We start from the raw sequence: 20,448 nt of genomic DNA on the forward strand, positions 1-20,448 counted from the left end.
TATATAGTATACATATATTGTAAATAAAATGCAATTCAACAAAGTACAGGCTAGACAGGCTATAAGTTCTTTTAGATTTTCTAAATAAATATTAAGACAACACCATAGTATTCTCGTTTATCAACGGGCTAAAGTGGGGCACACAAGTCCGCATTTACGGGCTGAGAAGATAAGAAAAGTCAAAAAGATGTCAAGCATGCAGAAAATGGGTGCAGCCTTTAAAAACAAAAGACCCCTCGCTGATCAACAGATCCCCATCTTCCTTTAAATGCCGCCCCCTCCCTGTCCAACCCCCCTTTCTCTAGTCGAGGTGCATTGTGGGGAAGAAAGTCGTTGCCATTCGACCTCTGCGGGGCCTGCGCGGACGCAGCGAGAACCCTGAAATTCATTATGCGTTTAAAACCTTTATTTATTTCCGCATAACCTACATTCTCTCACCGGGAGGGCCAAAGCGGAGAAAAGCAACGACGACGGTCCATCTCTTCCGGAAAATACATCGTTTATAAATACACTATTTTTGTCGGAGGGGAATACTGTTGAGAAAGTGAAGAGTCTATATATTAAGAAAAATGTCCGGTGAGAGAAACCGCAGGTCGCTCGCTTTCCGAGGAGGTGGATTAGCTGGGTTAACGGGTTCCAGCGGTATCGGTGGGGGGAACTGTAACAGCTGGGAGGCCCCGGCCTGTCAAGACCGACATTTTAACGGGAACAGGCCGGATCAAGAGGAGGACAGCGATCTGGGGGCGAAAGGATCATCGCAGAAGAGAGTGGAGGGCGCGGGGTCTGTCAGCGATAGCACGGAACCCGAGGCGGAGGAAGAAGAGGACCCGGAAGAGGGCAGCTCGGCTGCCGGAGACGACCGCGTTGGCTCGGTGGAAGAGGAGGAAGGGTCCAGGGAGGGGAACAGTCTGACAGAGGGAAACGCTCCCGACAACACCGACAACCAAGAGTCGGGAAGCGGGGCGACTGGGAGTGAGTCGGGATCCAGGAAATCTGGTGTCGAGATGAGACCGCAGACGTTGCTTCAGAAACACTCGTTATTCCACGCGAAGTGGTTGCAAGAATTCCCATGGCTCAAATTTTGCCAGAAGACGGGACTCATGTCCTGCTCTTGGTGTCACAACATTGCCACTAAAAACAGCGACGAGCTTGTCAAAGGCAGTCGCAACTACAAGCGGGCCTTGCTGCTGAGACATCACCTGTCGGCGGAGCACGGGAGGAACGACCCCACCAAACAGGTAACATTAGCTCGAGTCCCCGGACGGTTTCGCTTCGTTACCTAGAAGTAACAATAAATTTCTTTCGCACATTTTTTTTATGGGTTATGTCCAAAATATATGCGTTTGGTTTGTCACTATTGGCGACAGTTTTTACAACTTCTTAAACGTAGCGAAGGCGATAAAAAGGATTGTACCTTTTTAAGCTTCACAATCCCTTCAGCCTGCTAACCTGAGCTAACGGCTAGCTTAGCCGCTTGTAGCTGTGCTGTAGCCGCAGGTAGCGGTAGATGGGCAGAGACGGCGATGGAAAGCCCCTTGCGGTTTAATGTCGACTAACTGGTATTGAATGGCAAAAGACCCTCGCCACGTTTTTGGCACGAGTGACACAATTCCTTCCGATTAAGTTGCCGTTCAAAATGTATGTCTGCCAACTTATCAGTCAAGTTATACACACAAACCTCTTCCAGTATGACACCTGCTAGCTACTAACACACCGGTGGCAGTTCCTTCAGAATGAAGGGTTTTATTTGCTCGTCACAAACTACTTTTAATCGTCTTGAACTGCCTAAAAGGTCATTAAGAATAAGGGTCAGTGTAGGGGTTGTGGAATATTTTATTTTGGATAGACTCAATGTACATACAGCCAACTCTTTTGTTGCATCTGTCTTGATTGCTAGCTTGCCAGAGGTCACACAATGCAAGGGCTTGACCCTAAGCAGCCTTTGGGGAACCGCACCCCTACCCAACCCCCCCCTCCTCTTGACCTCTTATCATGCAGTTCTCCTGGCTCGCAGTCCCGGGTGACCTCTGGCGCATTTCTTCCTCCTCCTCCTCCACCTCCTCCTCCCTTTGGGGAGCTAAATTAGAGGCATTGTGCTAGAATGACCCCCCAAAATCCATACATGGTGTCACTTGCAGGGCTGGACAAGAGGAGGAGAGTAAATCAAGTTGCCTGGAGCCTGACAGCTTGCCTGGCCCACATAAATAAGCATGAATTAGTGAAATAGATGTCAGTAAATGGAATGACATGGCATCGCCTGACCCTGTCAACCACATGTGTCTGAATTAATGGGGGCTTGTGTTATACCTTTGTGGGACATTTCATGATCTAGGCCCCATCCCTCATACACAAAATGTATTTATCTTTATCTAATTGGCATATGAAGCCTGTTTTTACCCCAAGCTTATGCTAGCTATAATGTTATTGGTTGATTACAATCCAAAACAACCAAGCCATATCGGAACTATGTCTATTGACGTGCATGAGGTCTTTTTATTGGTTCATTATTTTTATTGCGTTGTAGGCAACATTTCTACAGTACTCCTTCAGAGACCTCATAAAACAGGGAGTGCATATTTGCCTGGACAATCTGGTGTCAAAGGGCATTTCTCCCATCAATCCTTATTAAAAAAAGTCTTACTACCCAGTGTTACTTCTGTTCGTTGCTCATTTCCACATACAACCTCTTATCCTGACAATGGTCTGGGCTGTCAGGGGAATTAGGAGCGGGGTGCTATTTGACTCTAATTTGTGAGCGAAGAGGATTGCACTACTACATTTAGTCCCTTCCTTTGCACACGCAATCACTAATCAGAATGACTTAAAGTGATCTACTAACTTGTGCACACATCTCTAATTGGTAAGTAAGGGTGGATTAGGGGCTTGGTATGGCTTTTCCTTAGCAACAAGGACCCCAGACACTGAGAGGATATCCAATCCATTTCCTCATGTAGAATAGAGCTGGGACAATAAAGTATTGAATTATTGGACATGATTTCATTCAGAATTACATTGACATCCTTTCTGGCAGTTTTGATCTTCCTCAGATTAGATTTTTTTTATCTTGTGACTGCCTTTTGACTAAAACTATAATCCTCTTCGTATATACAGTGCTGTTGAAAAAATGAGCAGCAGTGTATGTTAAGCGAGGTGGTATTGTGAAGCAGTACATTAATGGGGATTCGTGGTGTTATGAGTCAACATCTTGTTCTATTCACCCATTCCAGGCGTTAGTCAGGCCTCTGCTGCATTCGTTAAAGCTAACTTGATTAGCCCTAGCATACCAGGGCAGCTGTGGTAAATGTGGGTCTCCTTGGAGAAGGGGGCTGTTGTCCTTAATTCTCTAGACGCTGTCTTGTGCTTAAATTGTTCCCAATGCTTACTGGTAAAAGGTTAAGATAAGGCAAAAGTAGATCAAATTTAAGATCACATATCTGTGCTCTATATAGGCCAATTTATTTATCTTGTATTTGTTTTTTTCCTTTGTTCACAAATTGTTAAAAGGTTATGTGACAAACCCACATTGGTTATCACAGAGTAATATTGTCCCCACATACAGAGGATAACTCTTGTCTGCAACATTTGTTTCTTATACAGATGCATTGTGTAATTACCACATGAAGTTAGTTTCAGTTCTTTCCACATCCAGCCTCTTCATAAATTCTTTCTCTTGCATCCAGTGAAGTGCTTTCTTGCTGCTACCTTTTTAATTGTGTATATCCATCTGTAATACAGACACCTGTTCACCAAACCCCTGGAATATTAAAATATTGAACCTTATGAAACCACATCAGACAATCCCCGTTGCCTCGTTCAGTCTGACGGCCATACAAATGTTTTTCAGATATCTTGGACCTATACAAGTCTCTTCACCCCCTCATTTTACTTAAGACAATCACACTTATTGTTTAGAGAGAGTCTCCCTGAATGGAAAATGGGACCCACCCATGGCGTTCTGGTGTCTGCCAGATAGATGGGATGTTTATTGGGGGCCACAGGTCAGGGGAATGGGGTGGGGTGGAGCCAGAGGGAGAATTCTTCTTGTTGAATTTGTCAGTGACTCTACCCTCCCCTCGTTTTCATCCCCCTATCTCTGCCTCTTCTGTCAGAGCATTGTTAGGAGGCCGGGACACACTCGGTGCAGGCCTCCCACACCTTGGGCCAAACGCACACTGCAGTATTGTTCTGAGAACTGGGTACAGACGATTAGGCTGGGGGATACAGTAAATGTAGGAAGTTGGGGAAGGACCGGTGGATATGGCCTCAGGGCTGGGCTGGTCATGGGACTGGATTGATGGAAGGTGGGGGTTGACTAGAGAGGGGTTGGAGGCAAATGTGTGCGTGAAAGGGAAAACAAAAACTGGTTTCAGTTAGTCTTTCTGTAGCATGGGGACTGTGTTGTATTACATGATCTGTTAGAGGTGTGTCTAACTGATGCGAGGGCTTCAATAATCTTGAATGTATAGCCATTTTAATTTGTATAATCCACCTGTAAATCCGTTGTTATTGGCCATTCATCGTAGATTTTAAAGCATCCTTGTCATACCTTGATTAAGATTCTTTTCCCCAGCACTCTCTTGGATTCTCTTGCACTCTCATTTTTCCACCCCTACCATCTCTGGCTCAAATAAACCTAGCCACGTCACAACTTGGGGAAGTTGATATGTCCCCACATTTTCTCTTGGCTCAGGCTGGTTTTGCCTCCAGCATCTGCTGTGCAGGGTTGTTCTGCTGGTTCTCTAAGCTCCCAGCTCACACGTGGCACATCTGGAGAAAGGATGATGCTGCTGCTGATGAGGCCAGTATGGTGCAACTTATCCAGTACCAGGCTGTCCTAACCTGACTCCAATAAGTGCACACACACAACACGTATAAGAACTGCCAGGCAAAGTCTTACCTCTTTGGCCCTTTGCCTTGCTATGTCTAATGGATAAAAGCTGTGGGGAGTCATGGGGTTTGGAGGTGGGATGGGTAGACATGATAAAATACGACTACAAATACCAAGTATTTGTACCAAGTACCATATTTGCTCTTTTTATTTTTAACCCTCACCATCTACTAACTGTAAGTGTTTGACTGTGTTTTAACCGATTTTAAAAGACAAAAGCAATGGACAAAAGAAAAATAGCAAAATCTATAATCTAACTTGGTCCAGCACCTATTGTTGTGATTGCTTTCCTATCCTTCACCACACCGATATTCTGCCACAGTACTCGACATGATGACCATGCCCCTCCAGAGGCTTTGATGTGTATATCATGGAATAATTTTTTTTCTCCCTCGCCATCCTTTTCGCCTCACCCACACGCACTCCAGCTCCTTTCTATGCTTGCGAGTGGGAGCTGCTGTGTAATAAGAGAGTGAGTGCCGAAACCTTTCACAAAGGCCTACAGTGAGTGGACAATGAGCCTCGGGGAGAACACGGGCTATTGTGAAGGCTAAAATGGGGTGACCCAACTCCTCTCTATCATGCTGGCTTTCCGTCCCTCTCTGCTCCACATTTTTCCCTCCGCCCTTTTTCTTGAGGCTCAAGGTCTCGCAAGCAATCTCTGCCTCATGTTCACACTCTTATCTCTATGTGTGAGTTATCACTCTTTTCTCTTTTATACTCTTACATTATCATTTTCCTTTCACACATATTTCTATCAAATGATTCTTTTTTTCCCTCCAAATTGTGTTACTTTCTCTACAATTCTGCTCATGTCTTGTATTGTTTTCTGTCCTGTTTATTTTCTTCTAGTCTTCAAAGTACGTCCACTTTCCCCCCCTCTTTATTTCGCACACATTCTGTCTCTGAATTCGTTCCATCCCATCTCTCTTCATCTTTTCCCTCCAGCTGTGGCAGAGGATGATAAGCCCCCCTATACTATCCTGTGTGCCCGGGCTGCCCTGGACAAGCACTGCAGTGTGGAGGGAGTAAGAGTGGGGGTGGGGGCTGGGTGTGGACCTCAGAGAAATGGATTTAATCTGAATTACTCGAGCTGAAACCCCAGCTGTGTGTACGTGTAGGCAGCTTGGTTTCTGTGTGGTTGTGTGCGAGTGTATGCATGTGTGCGCAGCAGAGATGGTGGTGGGCGGGGGCAAAAATGCAGGGCTCGAGCAATGTGAATTATTCTGGATTAGGACATCTGCTGTGCAATTCTAAAATGAGTCAAAGATGTATGATGCTACACATGTGTGGGCATGTATTAAATGTAGAAATATAACATGGAGTTCACACATACATGTGTTTGCAGTGTTTGTTTTTATTGAGCTGTGTGTTTTTTCAATGCATATGTAAGCGTATGCATACACATGTAAATACTCCCCTCTGCTCCGTACCAGGCTGGCCCATTGCCCTGTTAAGGGGGAGAGAGGAGGGGGAGTGTGGCTGTTACAGGGTAGTTCTGTGCTTTTGCCAGTTCCCCTCCCATCCTACAAACCCCGTTGTGTCCTGCTTTGGACATTCGTCGGCCCTCCTCAAGGTCTAATTATGGCCCGTTTTAAGATATAGTTTCCAAATTTAAGAAAGGGAGAAATGTATTGTTCCAGAAGCTAAATGTGTATAAAATCTTGAATCTTGCAAAAATATCTTCTAATCTAAGGTTAATAAATAAAAAAAAAGGATAGTAAATTAATTCATTATTATACTAGAGGTTTTCTAAAACCAGACATTCGCTTGACTTAGTACAAATTGAATCTTTTAAGATTATGCTTCTGGGAAATGAAACAAAGTCCTTGCTTTTGCTTCAAAGAAAATTAAGTTCTCAAAAGATTTTAAATTCTGTAGGAGGGTCATCCTTGTGGACAGTGGTCTTAGAAATCTATGACTATAACCATAGATGTGTCCCTTGCTTACTGTGTATTTCTGTTTTTTGCTTTGGAGACCTGAACAAATGCAGTTGCAAAGTGGCATCATGTTCAGAGTTTGATATTACAGTATTAATGAAATGTATTAAGATAAAACATTCCATCTACCAAAAATGTAAACGGTGAGCATAATGTATTCTCCACAGATTGATGCAAAGCCACAATGCATTTTGTCATTTGGGGAAGAGGTGTCAGTTTAAAAATGTTGCCGGTTTTGACACGTTTTGTGGGGCCTACAGCAACTTAATGTTACTATGGCTTGTACTAACCAAACACATTCTCTTTCTATATGTTAATTTTCAGTCTTTCAGAGTTTATCTTTTTTTCTATTTAAATGTTTGTGTTGGGACTTTTAGTTCAAATTTAATGGAGAGAAGGAATTGATTAGGGATTAGGTAATACTACCCAGCCTAAAAGTAATATGTAACACGCCTTTCATTGCCTCATTCCCACCTCCTCCATAACAGAAGCCTGTCAAACCGGTTTCCTCCTCAGGGCCGGTGTGCTGGTTGCACACTAGGTGCCCCAAGGGTGTTGTGTGTATTTATTTAACTAATATTTGTGTACTTTTGCAAATTACACATACATCTTCAATAACATTTCTCATTCTTCTCTTTCATGTAAAAGGAGACGATGAGGCCCTCGGACAATGGCAGCCCCTCCACTAACTGCTCAGAGGAAGACTACCGCAGCAAGTCCAATGAGAACTCCTACTGTTACCAGCTTCTCCAGGAGCTGGACAAGCAACGCAAAAGTGGCATCCTCTGTGACGTCAACATAGTCGTCTCAGGCCAGGTGTTCCGCGCACACAAGAACATCCTGGTGGCGGGCAGTCGCTACTTCAAAACCCTCTACTGTCTGACCAAGGCCGAGACCCAGGAGCAGGCCACGGTCACCCATCTGGATGTTGCTGCTGGTCAGGGCTTCTCCGTTATTCTCGACTTTCTCTACTCTGGGAATCTGCTGCTCACAAGCCAAAATGCCATTGAGGTGATGTCTGTCGCCAGTTACCTCCAGATGACAGAGGTTGTACATTCATGTAGGGCTTTTATAAAAGATGCCCTGAATATCAGCATCAAGCAGGAGGCTCCTGATTCAGTGGTGGTGGACTACAACAAGAGGCAGACGGTGTCCAAAGACGGACAGAGAGGGCTGGACAGGAAGCCAAGCAACTTCTGGGCCACAAGCATCCTGTCAAAGCTGTCGATCAAGGCCAGCAGCAACAATCAAGGAAAAGAAGCAATGGATGATGAAGACGAAGGTGGCAGGGTGAAGGATGAGACCAGCGATATAGAGGTGACAATGGTCGGTGAGGGCTGTGCCCTGGTGACCCCTGGAGCCTCTGGTAACTGGACCCACCACAACGACAACTCGTCTGATTCAGGAGAGGCCAATGAAATGCGGTCGCCGAGTGGCCAGGTGCAAGTGTTCGTCTGGAACGAGCCAGCCAAAGGTGGCGCTGCAGCAGCAACCGCAGCAATTAAACGAGAAGCACCAGATACTGCGGCGGGAAGTGGGCGGAGGAAAAAACAGACCACCACGCGGCGTTTTGTGTACAACTTTCCACCAGAGCCTGAGGATGGATTTGATGAGGGGATGTTCATCCAGCCCTCTGCCTCTTACCCCAGAGAGGACTTCTCCACCCTCTCTGAAAATGCTGGTATGACACACATTTGAACTTCTGAACACACTTCACACTCATGAATTTCTTATTCCTATTAGTCACACTGTATAGTCAATGTAGTAATAAAAGGAAGAGGCTCCCTTTTTAAGGTAGAGAGGTGCAGAAATTCTGTGACTTATGATCACTTGAATGTGAATCACTCCAAATGTGTCATTTGTAAGTAATATACATACATTTCCTACATAAGGTATAGAAAGCTGATGATGGCAACCTCTGAAATGCATTTTATGCACCAGTGTAGAGCATTCAACAGTGGTGTATGGTAGATACGAAGGACCCCGATATTTTGATGGTAGGAGTTACTCAGTGCTGCATTTATGTCTTAAGGTGTGACTACTTGCTTGGCTTGCATATGTGCTCAGCTTTCACCGCCACTAACTGCTATGTATCGTATCATCTTACCACAACGAAAACAAGACTTAAAAAAAAATACAAAAAAAGAAGTGGTTCGTTCAATAACAATTCAATAGTTGTATAGTGTATTTATAGTGGGTTTTCTGTTTAATGTAGAATAAGTATACACTTGGTATTGATGATTGATCAGTTTAACCTCAAAACACTAAGTACTGACATTCAGTTTTGTCTTGTTGGAACATTTACTTGAAGCTAAATTATAACATAAATTGAGACCGTTTTCATGGCTGCTCCATGGGACCAGTATTTTATATTTTGGCAAAACTGTGTACTTGAAATGATTTAAGATTAAATTCTGTAGATTTGAATACTGCCTGTCCCCACATCATGCATTTGTAATGATTTACCCACCAAGGGGGTCAGCGGGGCTAAAGAGAATAACCCTGATGGGTCACGTGGCTTTAGTATTTGATCCTCCTTTATGTGCCAGTAAAAGTTTGCAGCATTTGAATCTAGCACTGGTGAATCTCACCTTTTTTGATACGTGAGGGGAGCATTGCCTCATATAAATTAGTGATCTGTCACCCTAATCATGTCACACGCATGTTCAATGAACTGATGCTAATACAAGCTAAGCTGTAGCCTCCCCGAGCGGGAAGCATTGTTATCATCACTTGGAATCATGATGAAATTATTGATCACACTGTAAAAAGTATGGATTTTCTTTTTTTCAAGCTTTTACACTTAATGGGATGATTGCTTATAGATATCTAACCTGCTGTGCACAGCCAAGAAGTGAGTCACTTCTGGCCATGATCTCCACTAATCACTCCAGAGCAGGGGGCTAACAAGAGTTACACACACCCGGAGTGCTTTGTGTTTCCACAGCGCTGCTGAGACTTGTTCCGAAGAGAAGATGAAACTTTTTTTTATGGTTAAGTCCAATTCAATGGTTTAAATGTTTTATGGGGGAAAAAATAATGACGTCAATATTGGAAACGAGTTGGAGAGCGACTTGCATATCCTAAAGGTACACACAGAATGTTGTAGTCGGCAAAAACCTCGAGTGCCTTTGAACTTTCAATTAATGTTTAAATCTTGCTTGATAAAGCTTTTGAGCACTTTCACCTTCTCGCTTTCCCGTCACTGTTTGATACTTTGTGCTTTCTGTCGTAATCTATCCGTCGCTCCATCCCATCCACATACAGTGAAGCGCTCTTGGTAATCTCTTCTCTCAACTCCAGCTATCTCCTTCTGTTGGCCCCATTAAGCAGGGCACTCCATGTAACCGTAATAATATCGCATAATAAGTGGAGTGGTGGGGACAGAGGAGGATTTTGAGACACAAAGTAGGTGTAGAAAGAGAGAGAGAGAGAACTTCATTTTGTGTTTGCAAGAGGGAGAGAAGCCATCCCTAATGCAAGAAAATGAAGAAAGCAGGGGAAACATTTCTTCCCCCAGGCCTCCCTAAATGCACTTGAATGCTCTTAGTGCCTCCAACTCCTCCTATGGCTCTTTTTAATGTGCGCACAAAGTGATCCAGGGTGTTGTAATAGCCTTGAGAGGCGCTCAGTTAGTTTGTCTGCATGTGTGCTAACTCTCCAACCTTCCTCTCGTCAAGTATCTGTGTTGTTTAGCTCCATGTCTCTACTTAATGTATACTACATTTCCAAATAAAGATATGGTTAAGACTTCAAGTAGGCAGTTAGTCACAGTAAAAGGTTTCAAGGAAACTGTTTACCCTGAAATGATAGTTCTGTATTCAACAAGCCATTCATTCACTCACTCACAGTATAGTCAATGTTAACAGTTTAAATATAGATCTGTGAATATTTAGTCTCTGTTAGGGCCTAAAATTGTAAAAATGGGTCCATCTCTATTGTTTAATATGTGTGAGAGGTGATGTCCAGAGAACTTGTGGTAGAAATGGACAATATGTTTTCCTGGTTATCCTTATTATCCTTATTTTAGTCACTAATAGTGTGTGTGTGTGTGGGGGGGGGGATGTATAAATCTATATGTGTGTATATATATATGTATGTATGTTTATTTTCAAGTGTTGGGTAGAAAGCTGCTGTTTCATGGAGTCTACTGTACATATAGCATCAGAGCACCCAACTATTAATGCTATTTTTCAGTCTGCTGGAACGTAAATCAAAAGATGGTCAAGTTCCATTTATGGAAGACATTTGCCAAAGCTTTCAGTTTGTTCCCACAGCCTCTTTGCGGAGTACAGCGCTCAATTGTTGTGACTCTATAGATATGTGTCACATAATGTCTATGATGTTAGTTACTCCTTCCCAAAATATTGCTTTGCAAAGCCAAACTGAGTGTATCCAATTATTAGCCATGTCTGTTGAGGGTTATTAAATTATTCTATAACACAGTCATGCAGCAGACACTAAAAAAGGGTTTATCACGAGCAGAAATAAGGCACCAAAAACTCATCTGGTTGTGAGATGCTCGCTCTAAAGCGAGACAGCCCTCTTGCACGATTAGTCGTAGTTGGCTTGCATATTTCTGTCCGAGCCTATGAGCAGTCAACCACCAATATGAGCTGTCCCAGTTTCCCACAGTGATGTCATTCATTTGGGTTTCATTTTGCTTCAGTTTAATCGGTGCTGTCATCCTCCAAGGATGGAAACGTAGTAGCCCAAATGTCTGCACTTTAAAATATGTGCTTGCTTATAATCTCTTTTTTTCAAGAGGTTCTTCAACAACTGGATCGTGTAGGGCTGCTACTAACAATTATTGTCTTTATTGTTTCATATACCGACTATTTTCTCAATTGGTGTATTCAAATGCCAGAAACAGGTCATCTGGAGTCCGAACAATTTTATGAGACAGAGAATTGCAGAATATTTTCTGTGCATGTGGCATTTCGCCAAAGCAATTGGAGGTAGATGGTTTACAGAGTGCCATGTGGAAAATAACAGTTGAAAGTGAAGGCTAGTTTCACCGATATGCTTTGCCATCGGTGTCTGCTCTCACCGCGCTGAGCACACAATCAGCACTAGTGGCCAATAAATTCTTCGGTCTTCTCCGAACTGCACTGTTGGACTGTTTTTAAACACTTTGACTCACTGACTCAGGTGAAGTCCATTTGCATACACCCTCGTCTCTGTTGAAGCGTGCACACCCACACACAATGACTTCCCCAATCTCTTCGAGGTGCAAAGCCGCTATGGGCAGTCCCTTCCCTCCCTAATCCACTCTAATGCACTGGGCTGTCCTCACTATTCCAAATATTGACCCAGGAAGAATGGACACACACACACACACACACACACACACACACACACACACACACACACACACACACACACACCCATAAACAGGGGCGTGTCTTTAATGGGCTCTAAGCGCTGATGCTAGAGGAACCGGACACACACAGGTGCTTTCACACAAGTGCTTACAAAAGCTGAGTGTAAGCTGAGCCGGAGTGAGGGCTCTACTCTAATTAACCCCCTCCCTGCTGGAGCCCTGGTTTGTTCCCTTGGCCTGGGGAACACAATGCTTTACATATAGTAGGTGTGTGTGTGTGTGTGTGTGTGTGTGTGTGTGTGTGTGTGTGTGTGTGTGTGTGTGTGTGTGTGTGTGTGTGTGTGTGTGTGTGTGTGTGTGTGTGTGTGTGTGTGTGTGTGTGTGTGTGTGTGTGTGTGAGAAACTTCCATTGTTTCATGTGGGGGGTAGTTAGTTGTGTACACAGGGCGTTGTGAGGTGTGCGCCTCCTCCCCAGCCCGGGCTCTCAACCATCTCTCTCTTTCTCCCTCTCGCTTCTCCCCTCCCCCTTTCCCAGAGCTGGCCAATCAGATCCAGTATAGCATCATCCAGGACTTACAGCAAGGGGAGTCCTGGGAGAATGGTAAGACTCCGCACTCTTTAGACTACCGCAAAAAAAAAAGTCAGGCTGCTTCAATACAATTTTAAATCTTTGCCGAAAAGGAATTTTCTCAAATAAGTCTGGCCAGTCCAGACAGCAGAAAAAAAACCCTATTTAATGTTTTGAAGTTAACCAGCGTTCAAATGCATAATTTACCTGCATGACCCCTTTGCCCTGCTATCAGTCATTAACAAAATGAAGAAAATTAATGATTAACGTCAATTGTATTCATAAAGTCCAAAAATCATAAACTTACTTCAATTGGATGTCGGTGAAGTCAGTGTGTCTCAGCACACAAAGCTTTGTGTCCTTATTCAATACTATATACTAATTTGAAGTAATAAATACTAAGTATGTTAGTATGTTCTCAAGTGTTGAAATGAACAATACTCAAAATTGAAAGCATGCACACTAAAAACACCTAATCTTTAGTGTTGATGAACGTTTCCCACAATTGCACTACGAACGCACACGTGCACACACACACACACACACATGGTAAATACACAGGTGACCTGCTTCTCATCAACCCTTCCTCCTCACTACTCCCCTTAGCAACCTGCCGTAACAACGCCTGTGTTGTGTGCAGCCGGGCTCAAACAAAAGGCTCGGCCTGTTCCCCCACTCACTCAGGACTGAAGACTGGCTGCTCTGTTTGGAGGCTCTTCAAAATCAATACATTGCTTATTTATTTGGAAGCCCAGCTGTCCTCAGTAGCTTCTTAGCATAAACAGCAATGAGAGGGTTATTGAAGACCGGGCAGGTGTGAGGACGTCTTGATTTCTTTATTTGAGACGCTGAAATATAGAAACGCACCATGTGATCCACTCGTTAAGTTGTTTAGGAATGAAAATTGATGCAGGAAGGTTTTTGTGTTTTGTTTTTTTTTTTAATATTGTCTTTAATGTTAGGAGTTGATTTTATGGATCATATCCAGAATTGTGCTGTAGTCTTACATGATCACTTGCATTGTGGTTCATGTAAAGCACTGGTTCTCAAATTGGGTTAAGTTTATTTTTATATATATATATATATATATATATATATATATATATATATATATATATATATATATATATATATATATATATATATATGCGTAAGTTCATAAACTGAATTGTATACATTATATTAATTCAGAACCTGATTGTATATCACTGTGTATTACATCTTTTATTAAACTAGAAATACTTTGCACTGGTTGAGGGTACTCGGCTAAAAAATATATTTCACAGGGTGTACATCACTGAAAGGAAGTTGAGAACCACTAATGTAAAGTGTGTTAATTTAGAGAGGTTGAGTCGTTGCATCATTAGTTTGTAAAACACTTTTTTGGAAACTTGTTTGTGTTCTATATGCAATCACAACCGTTACATTGACATAGCAGATTTTCTTAAGTATCTTCCTACAAATGGCTTTATCATGTCGACCCTTGTCACTACTTCACATCCACTGCTGGTATGAGTATTATGAGTATGAATCCCTCGTAAACTTGTACACCTCATTGGAAACAGGCACCAGTTACTTAGCGACAGCGACATAGGTGGATTGTGCAGCCAACATAGCTGCCAAAGTAACTAGTTTTATCTCTGCAATTTAACAAACCCTCACAAAAGTTTTTTTTGTAATGCATCAGTTTGTGGTGTGTTGTTCTCTCTAATGGTGACCACATCCTTACTCTGCTTTGATAAACCGGATATTGGATCCTGATGCAACGCTCTCTCATTAGATAAGCTGTTGATGCAAATGTAGCTTAAGATGATCAACGTCTTCTCCAGTTTGTTCATGCAATTCAGTCCAATTAAACCTTAAAGAACAAACCGTGATTGTTTTCTTAGCTTTAATTCTACGATAATCTAAAACATTGTGTTACTAAATCACTGCTTTCGCATGTTTGTGTTTTTTTTTCTATCTCTAACCAGGCGAGTCCTCACACCTAGCCCTCAATAAGCTCAAGTGCCCGCACTGTAACTACATCGCCAAGCACCGGCGCACGCTCAAGAGGCACCTGATCATTCACTCGGGCGTGCGCTCCTTCAGCTGCGACATCTGTGGCAAGCTGTTCACCCGCCGTGAGCACGTAAAGAGACATTCCCTGGTGAGTCCACGTATGCACAGGATCCACTCCTCTCTTTTACACCAACCATGTGACGTGCATCCACCATCTTGTGCCAACCTTACCCCGGGAAGACTAGCTCCTTGCAGTACAGTAGCTAATGGGGATCTAAATAAATAAACAAACTCACGCCTTGCACTCCACCGCATGCTTTCTGTGTGGGAGCTTTTCGCTCGAGGGAGTGCAACAAGGTATTTTATATCCGCACCACAACATTTATATTTTAAAACGCATATTTTTTTGCTATATTCATGCCGAGCTTCCACACTACCCGCCGTCTCAAACCTCCGAAAACAGAGGCGGTGTGTCCAGCAGCATTATCTGCCCTACCGTGAAGTCACGGTTTGAGGCTTTGATGAGGGCGATGTACACACATTTTATGTACATATTTTATTTATTAATGATTATTTTGTTCTGCACAACTATTGTGAAGTTCAAAAAGCAACTGCAAACGAACGAAAACCTAAATACTGGACAGGAACTCCCAGACAAACAGCGGAGATACGATTGTGAGAACAGAAAGTAAAACTTTCATTTGTAAGAGAGAGAGATACACCTGCATCCTCGTAACTAAATTAGTAAAATACAACTTTTTAAATCTATGATATAAGATTATAAATTATCTTAAGTATCAAATATGTGTAATAGAGAACGTCGTTATTCCTTCAAGGAACATTTCTGGAAATGCGCTTATTTGCATTCTGGATGAAAAACACAATAATACTTTGTATGCATGCTAACTATAAAGCTACCACTAGCCAATTAGCTTAGCTTCACACAAAGTCTGGAAACAGAGGAAATAGTTAGCCTGGCTCTATCTGAAGGTAACAAAATACCAGTATCTCTAAAAGTTCCCTAATTAACACATCTTATTTGTACAATTCTCTAAAAAAAAAAAATCATTAAAGTGTCTCATCCTTCCACTCTATTTCAAGCTAACTCTCTGCTAAAATGTGGTAACATTTTCTCATAAAACATTTTTGAGAAATACTCTTAACCGCTGTCTTGCTGTCATTGTGACATGTGAGAATATTGATTGCAAACTTCCAATGGCAACCAACCTGACTCCCGTTCTTGCCCCATCCCACCTACAGGTGCACAAGAAGGACAAAAAGTACAAGTGCATGGTGTGCAAGAAGATCTTCATGCTCGCAGCCAGCGTCGGTATCCGCCACGGCTCGCGGCGCTACGGTGTGTGTGCGGACTGCGCTGACTCGCACCAGGCCACTCAGGAGGGCCTGGAGGGCATGGAGTTTCCTCGCGACGAAGACTTCGACGGCGAGGAAGGGGAGGACCTGGATGGGGAGGAGCCTACCGACAACGACCAATCAAATTGGGGTGAGGGCAACGCTGGTGCTGCCCCGGAAGAGGACTGAGAATTTTAACAAGCTTGAGAAACAAAATGAAAAAAAGTTGATGTTTAATATATATGTATACAAAAACTAGCTGGTAAACAATCAACTCCAAAGTGCTATCAAACCTTGAGGTTACTTAATTGTGCAAGTATATGACAAAGACATGGATTTTAAAAAAAAGCTTTCGTAGTGGGAACTCCAAGATGTACAGATTTTATTATTGTTAAATGTGTCCAACTCTGGGCCCAGAGCCCACGAAAGAACGATTCTATCGACGAATAATATGATAAATCAGGTTTTTGGTTATGTATTTTTATTTCCTGTTTTTCCGGGGGGGAGTTGGGCAGGGTGATGATGTAGTTTTGAGTTGGGGTAGGCCAATCATCTAAAAAAAAAAAGCAAAATGTTAATTATTTAATTTATGAAGAGAGGTTATTATGGTCTTATCAATAATTTTTGTTGGTTTTTGTCTGCGAGCAGAAGCACAGAAATGGCTGTGGCTTTCTGCACAATCTGAAAATATATTGCTTTGTGCTTGTAGAAGTACACAGAAGAAGAGCATTATTGTCCACAGGAAGATTTTTAACTTGCTCTGTAGATCTTGTTTAGATGCGCTAAATATTATATTATTCTTTTAAATTTTTTTTCTTTTCTTTCCCTGTACAAATCTTGGAACCAAAAAAATCTGTTTTGCGACTCTAATGTATCACAGCCATATTTATGATTAATTTAAGAGGGCTGTGATATTGTGCCAAACAGACCGCACACCAAGATTTAGCAGGAAGCAAAAACTACTGAATACGCTTTAGAAAAAATATAAGAGACAACGTGAGGTTTTTTGTTAAGCGGGAAAAAAGATGACTAAAAAAAGCGAAAGTACAAGGGGAAATGTTATTGCTAGCTTTATACAAATCACGGCGTCACAGTAACACTTTATTATTATTATTATTAAACAAAAGCATTTGACTTTCACTTAAAGCTTGAATTTTGCCAAATGACGAAACGTTTGGTGCTGTAATGCTTGTCGCAGAATACTGGACCTACAGGCTATATATGATGTTTATAATCATGAAGCTTAAACTGACTCAGTTATACATATGTAATCAGCTTAAACTATAGAACACTGTTGTGCTACGGCGACTATCAGGTATGCTTTGCCATTGTTTTGAAGCTTTTATTTTATTGAACGCACACACACACACATACCATTTTGTAGAACTACCGGCAGTACTTGTAATTGACATTTTGAGGACCTAAGTGACATCAATACCTGTATACGTTTGTTTATATTTGGTACTGAGTTTTAAAGTAAATACAGTATATATATATATATCATATATATATATTTTGAATCACTTGAACGTTGAAAGAAGAAAGTCATGATATGTGATGTTAAAGTCTGACAGAACTCCATTTTTCATGTATAAAAGGTAAACATGTCATCGGTTTAATTTGATGTAGGTTTGTTTTTATTTCTTTAGGTCTGCCAGGTAGAAAAACACTTTGTTCCACAAGAAGTGAAGCTCTATGGCGCCTCATAGACATGCACTTACTTTTGTGTTCATGAAAATATTTTTTTTTTTTTATGTTTCTTCGCTTCCCCAAAAGCGGGTCTGAATGGAACTATATAAACTGTTGTGTCTTTCTTCCAATGCGCAACTTTTTTTATTAGACATTTTGTTTTTGTTATTTAATATTATATATTGACTCCAAAATGCAATCAAGACTGTTAATTTCTATTTGTCCAACCAAAATTGTTGTTTTTAATTATTGTTGAACTATAATGTATGAGAAAAGTCAGGTGAAAACTTGCTTAGTGTAGAAAATCCTTGCTCGTGTCTGTAATTGTTGAGATTTTTAAAATGTTTTTATGCTACAGAATCATTCACTTTACCCTGGATACATATTTTTGTTTAATTTTGTGATTTCCACAGATGTTTCCTTTCTCCTTTGTTATTTCGTTAAGCACATATTTTCTAAAGAAACACGGATTGTTTGCGGGTTAAAACCTTGGAACAGCATTATCTGTTCATATGCAGTGGAATACAGAGAATATACTGAAGTGCTGATGATACAGAAGATGTGTAACCTCCCTTTACTTTGTGGAAGAAGATCTATTTTAAGTCAGAGATATTCATCCTCTTCCTGTCACTTTTACCTTCAAATCACTGTGGGAGGGGTTATGTTACGGATGGATATATATATATCTATCTATATATGTGGAGATTATATGAGATAAATATATAAATATATATATGAAGAATATATTATTTAACCAGTGGATTTACTTAATGGACCACTTTGACGGTCAGCTCCAAACCTACTGGCCTGGTGGTTTATTTCCGTGAACTTTATCCTTCCTCTTTTGCTTTCTGTTCACGCTGTGTGCTTGCTCATTACACCATCCTGTTGTCTTGTTTGTTCTTTTGATACTATACCATCCTACTGATTTTACTGTAATGAATGAAACTCAAAACTATGATGTATCATTTTAGATTTTATGCTGTATTTGTTATATGGACAAAAACAACAAAGCAAAAACACTACAGATTTAAAAGCAGAGGTTTTTTTTCCCCAGCTGTATTTTTTTACGCTGTTGCAAAAGGTTGTATTTTTCAATTTCTCTCGAACTTTAACAGTGATGCAAAACTTGGGCCGCGCCTCAGTGCCCTCCGAACACAAAGCAAATTCAGGTTACTCTTTTTACGTTTTTATCAAAGGTTTTCAAAGATGGAACTACATTCTCCTTTTTTCTGTCTGAATTGTACTACTGTTCCTCTCTATACTACATTTTAAGAATAAAACTTTGATATTGCTTTAACCATTTTGTCCACGTATGTTCTTGTTGTGAGACCGTTGCTCATCCGGTGATGGTCAGAGCAAACCTCTTCAAGTCTATATTTAGACTCAGAACAGCAAACCTTTTCTTTCCAAAACCACCCAAAGACATGCAGCTCAGACTAGGAACCAGTTTCTGATTATGCTTTGACAGATTATACTTGCACAGGAAAACAACCATTTTAGTCCACAGTTGTAGCTCATGCACTATATTATCGATATTGATATAACACTACAGAGACAAATTAACTTCTGCATTAGCTGTTGTGAATATGGAGCAGACGGATGTCAGGGAGGGACAACTAGCTGCTCGTGCAGAAGGAAACGATGCAAGCAGTCTGTAAGTGTGGGTTTGGTCTGAGAGGGGAAGGGAGAGAGAGAGGCAACATGTTGCCATGTGAGGACGCCACAGCAGAGACAAGGGAAGGTTGCTGCGTGACTAAAGATTGTAGTTTGTTGTTCGATCCAATAAGAAATAACTTAAGTCATGTAGTAATAATCTCAAAATGACATGCATGTGTTATACTTATGCATCAACAACTGCAACAGTGTGTCAGAAGACGCTGGAAAGCGAGTGTCCATGACTGCCTGCACTGGACACCGACAGTTTGCACAGGCAACACGTTCTTACTGAGGCGCCTGTGGTTAAAGGGTAACAACAGAGTGACACAAAGCACAGAGTCATTCTGTTGATGAGATGATATCTTCAGAAATTCAATGAGAACTGTTCAAGTCTGATTTACATGCATACACAAATAAACCTTTGGTGGAGGAAAAAGAGATCAAACAGCCTGTGACGTTTCTCGTTTTCATCACTTAATCATATTAAATCAGATTTTCTCTCTCGATAGTCCTGCCCGGGAAGGCGTTCTCTGTGAATTTCTGGATTATGTCATAATAAAAGGTTTTAGAGGACCACGAATCCACCCTCTCTCCAAAGGCCAAAGTGCTGCCATCTGCTGCTAAGACTCAGAACTAAAAGCTCATTTGTCTTTTTGTCTGGGCCGACACTAGGTGGCAGCACTTCTCTTTGTATTTCTTCTGCGCTGTCACCAGTCAACGCAGCTCCAGTCCTCCCCAGTTACTGGGACCACTGGGGAGAAGAATTTATGGATCCTTTATTTAAATATGTGTATTCTAACACTGGGATTGTTTTCATGATTCCTCTGCACACATTTGGTGCAATGTTTTCTGAATGCCAGTAAGAATTTTGTGTGATTTGTTTTGAACGTACCCTAAAGGACAAGAAGGGATTTGATCTTGGTGTAGAATTTGGTTAGATTATACTGGATGGTGTTTGGATGGTGATGATGAGTTATGTGTTTATGTACAGAGAGACGGATATAAAACAAATAACAAGGCCACATAA

At 41.7% G+C, this 20,448-nt stretch overlaps 1 protein-coding gene across 2 annotated transcripts; it reads left to right on the plus strand.

Annotated features, from left to right (window-relative positions):
- The first annotated feature begins 344 nt into the window (after nucleotides 1–344).
- On the plus strand, nucleotides 345–19,018 carry zbtb10 (zinc finger and BTB domain containing 10). Of its 2 annotated transcripts, XM_068575871.1 has the most exons (5): nucleotides 345–1,238; nucleotides 7,477–8,509; nucleotides 12,687–12,752; nucleotides 14,693–14,868; nucleotides 15,981–19,018. In XM_068575871.1, exons 1-5 carry the CDS (start codon nucleotides 570–572, stop codon nucleotides 16,260–16,262), a joined length of 2,226 nt encoding a protein of 741 aa, XP_068431972.1. In that variant the 5' UTR covers nucleotides 345–569; the 3' UTR covers nucleotides 16,263–19,018. The 2 variants fall into 2 exon arrangements, with proteins under 2 accessions (XP_068431972.1, XP_068431973.1); XM_068575872.1 differs by lacking the exon at nucleotides 12,687–12,752.
- Nucleotides 19,019–20,448: the final 1,430 nt, after the last annotated feature.

Source organism: Clinocottus analis, unplaced genomic scaffold (assembly GCF_023055335.1).
Source record: "Clinocottus analis isolate CAN_PGR_092001 unplaced genomic scaffold, fCliAna1.0.p SCAF_14, whole genome shotgun sequence".
Classification (NCBI taxonomy): domain Eukaryota; kingdom Metazoa; phylum Chordata; class Actinopteri; order Perciformes; family Cottidae; genus Clinocottus; species Clinocottus analis.